Genomic DNA, 8516 nt, shown 5'->3' with positions numbered 1-8516 from the left:
CTTTTATTGGGTGGAAAACAATTGCAAGCTCGCAGTAAACATGAAAGAGGGCTAAAATTTTCTTTTAGTTAACCATATAGTTTTAGGAAACTTTTGTGAGTCAGGATTGACTCATTAGAATTTCAAGGTGACTCGATATACAAGCTTTTGAAGGATTGATTTATCAAGTCGACTCATCCATCAGGTCATATTGGAAACTTGACCGAGTTAATTATGTGTATTAAATATTTTTAGAAAAATAAATTTGAATTGAAATTTGAAATGTTAGAAGTACATTTATATATTAATAATTTCAATTTCATAATTAAGAGTAGGGGTATTAACACAAAATCCACAAGCTTGATTTTGAGTGAGTCTAACCCTGACTACACTTCTTCTACGCACACCATATGGGGGAACGGCTCTACTCAATAGGTGATTAATCCGCTCAAGCTAGCCGATGTTATCCCGACGTGAATATGTGATGCACCAAATAGTGTTAGCTAGTGTGGAGCTTGGGAATCATAGTCAATTTAGAGTTTTTCAATTTGAATCGTATATAAGATTTCTATCCAAAGTATTCACATTTTCGGAATTTAAACAAATGAATAATTTGTATTTTTAGGGTATAGATTTATTAAATTCAAAAAGTCAAGGGAGGAAACATTAAATCTTTTTTAGTCTAGGGATGTAATATAGTATACTTTATTAATTGAGGAGGTATAAACTAAATAAACAAGATCTTGTGATGTGTAAAGAGACGCCGACCAAATATATTCTTCCTTCAGGCTCCAGGAGATGGAGAAAATAATATATATAAGACTTATTTTTCTCCTGAAAGGAGAGAAGTTGTGAGAGAAAGAAGAGAGTTGGTGAACAACAACCTCGAAGCTAGTCTAAACTAGTGGGAGGTTGTGTACAAGGGAAGAGAGAAGAGGAGTTGTGGTGTGTGTGATATACATATTATATATAATGGTTAGAGGAAAGGTGCAGATGAAGAGGGTTGAGAACCCAGTTCACAGACAGGTGACCTTCTGCAAGAGGAGAGCAGGGCTTCTCAAGAAGGCTAAAGAGTTATCTGTACTTTGTGATGCTGATATTGGGGTCATCATCTTCTCCACCCATGGAAAGCTTCATCAACTTTCCACTAATGGGTCTCTCTCTCTCTCTCTCTCTCTCTCATATCTGTCTAATTTTTCTTTCGAATGTTTGATTCCTTTATATGGATTCTTATTTGAAATTTTATTGAATTATTCAAAAAATTTAACCATTGGTTCTCTCTCTATTTTATTTTATTTTTAAATGCTTGATACATTTGTATGGATGAGTTGATTCCTTTATATTGACGAGTTTCTTAATTTCTTATTGAGTTTTGTTGAATTTTTGAAAATTTTCCACCAATGGGTCTTTCTCGTGTTCTTTTTTAATGATTGATACTTTTATGTTTTTTCGAATGTTCTTTTTAAAGTTTTGTGGAATTATTGAAAACATTTAATGTTCCTTTTGAAAGTTTGATACCATTATGCGGATGAGTTCCTTGTAGAAGTTTTGTTGAATTAGTGAAAATTTCCTAGCAATTGACCTAGTTTTATTGAATTGTTGAAAATTTTCCTCTCTCTCTCTCTCTCATATGTTCTTTTGGAATGTTAGATACCTCTATGGGGGTGGATTTTTTTTATTGAAGTTTTTGTTGACTGGTTGAAGAAGCATGGAAGGACTGATTGAGAGGTACATGAACTCAACCCAAGGAGATCAGATTTCTGAAGGGGGAGCAAACCAACCTCTGGTATGTGTATACTATAAATCTTAGCTCCCTTCTTTGTAAAAACTGTAATTAATTAGGAGTAAAATAATTTGAAAAACACTTTCCTTACCAAGGAAAGCTTCCTTGTGGTGTCGACAAACGTGATTGGAAGCAACAAGGATGTAGATCACAACATTTTAAGAACTTTTAAAATTAAAATAATTATTTTTCACCGATGAATTTTAATTTTAAATTTGAGAGTTTGGTAGCCATAAAATTTCAATATCTCATATGAAGCTGAAAAAATATATTTTAATTTTTTTTTTAATCTAAGGTTTTGCATGAAGATCTAGAGGGTTGTGGTGTCAGTTTGCTAATGTGATAATCCATTTGAGCCAACAACCCTTAATAAGATTTGAAATCTTGCTAACTTAGTCAGGCAAACCTTACGCAAATAAATTTTGGCTCCAAAAGCTATTTCCAAATTGGTTCAGCGGTGGGTTGCTTGCTTGCCATGTGAACATAATGCCAATTTTTTATGATCTTTTACATTATAAGGGGTCTGGCTTATGTTCTTCATATAGCATTTAAATCAAATGGCTCTATGAAAATACTTCAATAGCTAAAATAACTTATTTTATCAACCAAAATGCCCTGTTAGATTCACATCACATAGATAATTAATGTATAAGATTTGTTAGACAAGAAATTTGTTTAGCAATTATTCAAGAAAAAAATCATACCTTTATTCTTGAGTTTTCAATTATAAGAGAGAAGAGTCATTAACTCAATATTAATGACTCTAATACCATGACAAGATTTAAAATATAAAAGATTGAAGTATGAAAGACTAACTTGAGATGTTTAACAAAAAATTGGGGTTTGATGAAATCGTAGAACAAAAATTATATTCATTGAAAGATCTACATATTTTTTATTAGTGGTATATTTGTATGAGAACTTCAAAACCAATTTATAATGAATAATAATGACTTAATAAAATACTATTTGTTGGGGTTTACGCTTAATATGCATCATCCCTCTTTTTTTTATATTTAGGGCCCTTTATGAGAGCGAATTAAGGGCATGTCTGACTGCAAAGCAAATCTTGGGAAAAATCATTTGTCAGGAAATTTTGCTATTTTAACTTGTTTGATTGCTATGTAAATCAAATTATGGTGAAAACTTTTTTGCCCAATGCATGAGATTTGGCCTTCAAATGAGCAAATCGTTTTCTCTCCCCTTCCCCTAGGAAAATCAAATTCCAGCCCATGGGGAAAATATGTTTAGTGAATGACCTTTTATAGACAAAAGGTACCTTTAAATAACTCAAAATATTTGAATTACACTAATATATAAAACCAAAAAAATATTCTATAATCAATTAAAAGTTTGTTCATACCAATAATTAACTCTAAATGTTTTCTAATATTTATAATAAAATTTTCAATTATTATGATTTTTAATTAATTTTTTTCTTAAAAAATTTAATTATAATTACACTTATTATTTATATGTTTTGATATTTTGGGTTGAAAATGTTGCCCATTTTCATCGTCAAAAATATTTGTTTCTTAGATTTATGGTAAGAAAAAATTGACCTTTTTTCTGACAATGTTTAACAAGTTCACAAATATCACAATGAAAAGAAGAAGCTTAAATTTCACACTGGATTAATAAGGAAATACAGAACATCGTTGACGATGTTAGCTTTATTAAATAATTTAATTATGATTAATTTTACATTGATATTTTTTCACAATTTCTGGACTCATTTTCATGAAATTTTAGGAGGAAAAAAAAAGTTATTGAAAGATTTTTCTTCACAACAAATCATACTTTTAATGGTTTCATCATTATTTCTACATAGTAATCAAAATAATTCTATTTAAATAATAAAAAAATTCATGATTTTCCATGGTGCATTCAAACACGAGCAAAGGATTTTATGAGAAATGTTTTGCCTGGCAAATCAAACCCGACAAACGATTTGCCAGACAAATATTTTTCCTTCTATCAGACAAATTCATATACATTTAATCAATAGAATTTGCAGTTTTCGAAGATAAATTATGTGTTGTTCACATCAAATATTAAAATTTTCAATAGTTATACAAAATTGACATTTAGAGTCTTTAGCTAATAAGTTGTGGGCATAAATATTTTAGTAATATAAAGGTGTATCCCTCTCTTCGTGGGAGGTCATTAGTTAATATCTCCCCTAATATGGTCATTCTTAAATGGAATTGTTATTGTATTTTCCCTTGTAGTTGTACCCAAAAAAATAAAAATAGACATGCTTCTAGTGAATGATGACATCTTAAGAAAAAAAAATCGTAGTGCATTATGACACATTCCGGTGACAATAGGGTTCTCAAATCCTCTTTATTTGTTCTTTAAAAATAATTTTTTTTCTACCAAATGAGTTTACTTGTACATTTAAATCATAAGAAAAATAATTTATTTTGTAGCAAATAACCAATAACAATGTATTTGTTTTGATCAGGAATCTGTAGAGGAGAATATGTTGAGACAAGAGATTCAACTACTCCAGAAAGGTCTCAGGTAAAATTAAATTATCATTTTAATAAAAGAATACATATAGCGATGCGAGTGTATGCAACCTCACTATATATAAATATTATTTTCAGTCATAAAACTATTAAATCCAAACTATGATCAGACAATCGAGCATTGATAATAAGTCACCTAGGAGTACAAATGTGAGCAATTTATTACATTATTTGTGTGTAATACATGACCTTAATGCATTCCTAGAAAAAATATAAAATTATTGTATGCTTAACATATTTTTGAAAAATATGCCTCAACTTGACAATTACAACATTTTTCTCAGTTGTTGTTGCAAAACCACAACCTTGACGTTGCTTGTGTACTCAAGCCATAGAAAATACTATATTTTTTTCTAGAAACAACTTAAATAAGTTTATCTAATTTTGTGAAAATTCTTAACACTCAAAATATGTGTTAATTTCTTATTTTAAAAGTAAAATGGTCGTTTACAGAATGAAAAATTAAATAATATTTTCATATTGATCAATTTCATCGTATGTATGTTGACAAGCTGGCTATTGGGTTTTGCTTTCATAATTGCCACTATAATCACATTAAATATAGATTAATTTAATCCTTATATAACTCCAAGATCAAATCTATTGAATTTCTCTAATACTCTACTCACACTTGAGTTTAAACTAGTAGTTTGCTCGTCACAGTGAAATTAATTAAGTATTATTTTTTTAAATTCTAGTAAATAAGAAAAATGTTAATACAATTCTCATGATGATCATTTATGTAATATATACACATCATTGATAAAGACAACTATGAATATTAGTCCCAAAGAAGTGAACATTTGAGTTTTCAAATGTAAGAAGATGTTGAAATCATTTTTGAAATAGAACAAGAGGATTAGTGTTGCCAACTCTGGGACTATGATTATTTTATTTTTTATTTTATTGAGTTTTTTTTTTTAATTTTTTATGGGTAAGTTGGACTCGAACCGACGACCTCAAAGTTGTTTTGCAATATGTCAAAACTGAGCTATGGGTCTAACGCCGAGTTTGAATTTGCTTATTTGAGCTCTTATTTGGAGAAATGAGAGTTTGAATAAATAATTAGAAAAAATTAAGAAAAAAAATAAAAAAAGTTACTCAATTTTTTTTAGTATCCTTCATAAAAAAAATATTTTAGTCATTCTCTCTCAAAATACTTCTTTACATTCAAACTAATAAATAGGTATGATATAGATAACTATTAATGTTATATTGATAGAAGCCTATTCATATTTAAAGGTCATCTAATCAAAATCTATGATGTTTAATAGTTGTTTATGCTAAAATTTCATGTACACACTTTAATTAAATCATTTAAATATATAAGTAGGGACAAAGAGCTAGAGATTATTTAATAAAATTAGGCAATTTCATAAAATTTAAATGCTTTCAGGTATATGTTTGGTGGGGGAGCAGGAACTATGAAGTTCGGTGAGTTAGACTTATTAGAAAAGAATCTTGAGATTTGGATAAATCATATTCGCTCAACAAAGGTATTGAATATATTATGCATTTATTTTATTAATTTTTGTACTTTCATTAATTATTCATTATTTTAACTTTTTTAATTGAATATTCATAAAATTTGAAATTTTTATTCGCAGTTACAAGCTATGTGTCAAGAAATACAATCGTTAAAGAATAAGGTTAGTCAAAAACTCATAAATAAGTCATGAAAATTTTGTTAGGTTCAATTGTGAAACTTTTTTTAATTTCTTGTTGGCTTTGCATGACAAATGAGGAAAAAACAATTTACTAACATAGTCTAGTTTTATTTGTTAACTTTTTTTTATTGGATTAACTATCAATATAAATATTTCATTGTTTTAGTTATTAATAACAATAATAATATATATACATATACATGCATATAGTACTTTTATTTTTTCTATTATATTGAGAAATATAATTGTTGTTTGATTATTACACAGGAGGGAATATTGAGAGCAGCTAATGAGTATCTTCAAAACGAGGTAATGGCACAAAGTCTTTACATTCTTTCAAATTATTTTGCTTTAATTGAATTCAAACAATAAAATAAAATAATAAGAAATTAAATTCATCTTACAATGATGACATATATAAATAGAGATTTAAATGCTTATGAAAAAGACAATTGATGTGTATGATTGTTACCATTTTTATAAGTAATTTCAAATCATGTACGGTTTAAACATGAGAAAAAAAACGCTTACATGGACAATTCTTTTCTTGCAGATGGAAGAGCAATATGGAATTTTTGAAGCACCTCCAATTTTAATGGGAACTCCACATCAACAAACAATATCAAATGAAATATTCCAGTTCTAGAAGGGAAGACTTGCATAAATTTATTAAGGTTCTATCCATAGTAATGTTGAAAGATTTTACCAAAGGAGTATTAGTTTATATGTATGTACTTGTGTGGTGTGTTTAATTGGTGATGAATTGTATAACTTTCCTAATGATTATGCCTAGGTATTGTATGAGGTTTTTTATAGTTTGGTAGTAGCATCTATAAAACCTTTCAATAATGAGGTACTTCTTGACATTTACTATGGTGAAAAGCTAGATAAAGTGACATTTACTACTTGAAATTTACTAGCTATGATGTTTTAAATAAAAATTTGCCAACTAATCTCTGCCTTTGATAAAGTAGAATAATTTCTTGATATTTTTCTCATGTGCTTATGTTTATTTTTTATAATCAAAAGTTGATGTATTTTATTATATGAGTGCATACATTTACTCAAGGCACTCCACGTCTATTTAATGTGTCACACGAAAAAATAGTTTTGGTCCATTAACTAATGAATATTGTGTTTGCACTTTGGTGGACCTGCACACCAAAAGTTAGGCTCGTTGATTTGTTGATTGATGTCTATTTGGAATTAATAATTTTCATCATGCACTTGGAGCTAATATGTGAGTTTAGTCAACAAGTTTATAATAGGCTATAGTTTGAATTCAAAATGAGAAATCACCAACAAAGCTGATCTTTGGTTATATGGCTTATAAAAGTTGGCGAAATTTCCATGGATTATGATAAAAAAAAATTATGCCATGCAAATGAGCTTCCCTAATTTTTTATGCTCTACGATAAAGCAAGACAAAGAAATGCTACAAGATAAAGCAATTGAGCCATTTCCAACATAAATATTTTCAAAGTGAATTTTTTTAAAAAGATTTACCACATTTGGGTTCATTTGTATCACAAATTGTTGTGTGTTATGAGCAATGATTGCTTAGGAAAGGCTTAAGAATGATTTTTTTTTTTTTTTTTATTGAAAAGAGGCCTCTAAGCAACACCTTTATTTGGTGAATCATATTGGTGATGCAAGTGAAATTGGTATAAGGGTGTCCAAGATGCATGCATTCTATCTTAATTTGTTCTTACATGCGGAAAGCTAGATATAGTTCACTATAAGTAAACATGTTAGAATACATTAGTTCAACCAGAAGATAGCAAAAGAAAATGAGACAGATGATGATTTTTATTGATAATCAAAAGAAAATGCAACTTGAATTTTTATTTTCTAGTAAGAGGATCCTAACACTCATGTAAGAACCAATGTTGGATCCATCACATTTCGTATGGCCTTAACTAGAGATTTTTTGGGGTATCTTGTAGTTGGGGGTGTGGGAGTCGCAGACCTCCGATTTGGCCCAAAATTGGCTCGATTTGGGTGTCCTTACGACTTTTGGGGCATTTCTGTATGTAATTAAAAAATTTGTGTTTTGCCCTAAGATACCATATATATTCCAAATTTAGAAATTTTAAAAAATTGTATTGTACTTGTAGGCACCCAAATTTAACCAAGCCCTCGATGCAAAATGCCTAAAAATAGTAAAAATCGGATGGAGCCCTCAAAAAACCCATACCTCCAAAAGTCCACTTTATCTTTTAATAAATGGTTTAAGCCTACTCACGTGGCCCATGGACCATAACTCCTCACCACCCTTCTATACTCCTAAACTCAACCCATTATAAGCCCAAACTCATTCTTATTCTACACTCCTCAACACAACCCAACCTAAACACATCACTTAAGCCCATTCAAATTAACCCAATTCATTACTCAAGTCCAACTCATTACCCAAGTCCAACTCTCAACTCAACCCAACATCACAACCAATCACCATGATCATCAAGGTGGAACACATATAACCACCTCAACTCACCTCCCTCATTCCTAACTTATCCCATCACATTTTCTTTAAACATTATCTACCCCCCA

The 8516-nt window shown here is 29.4% G+C and overlaps 1 protein-coding gene across 1 annotated transcript; it reads left to right on the top strand.

Annotated features, from left to right (window-relative positions):
• The first annotated feature begins 797 nt into the window (after window positions 1-797).
• On the top strand, window positions 798-6854 carry LOC147401795 (MADS-box transcription factor 33-like). The gene is made up of 7 exons (XM_086441586.1): window positions 798-1133; window positions 1684-1765; window positions 4230-4288; window positions 5693-5792; window positions 5904-5945; window positions 6231-6272; window positions 6517-6854. Exons 1-7 carry the CDS (start codon window positions 952-954, stop codon window positions 6607-6609), a joined length of 600 nt encoding a protein of 199 aa, XP_086297712.1. The 5' UTR covers window positions 798-951; the 3' UTR covers window positions 6610-6854.
• The last annotated feature ends 1662 nt before the right edge of the window (window positions 6855-8516 follow it).

This window comes from Akebia trifoliata, chromosome 5, assembly GCF_017979445.1.
Source record: "Akebia trifoliata isolate Shusen 1 chromosome 5, ASM1797944v1, whole genome shotgun sequence".
Taxonomy (NCBI): Eukaryota; Viridiplantae; Streptophyta; class Magnoliopsida; order Ranunculales; family Lardizabalaceae; genus Akebia; species Akebia trifoliata.
Note: the sequence above shows the minus strand (reverse complement) of the source record. Positions and strands in the feature narration are given on the sequence as shown.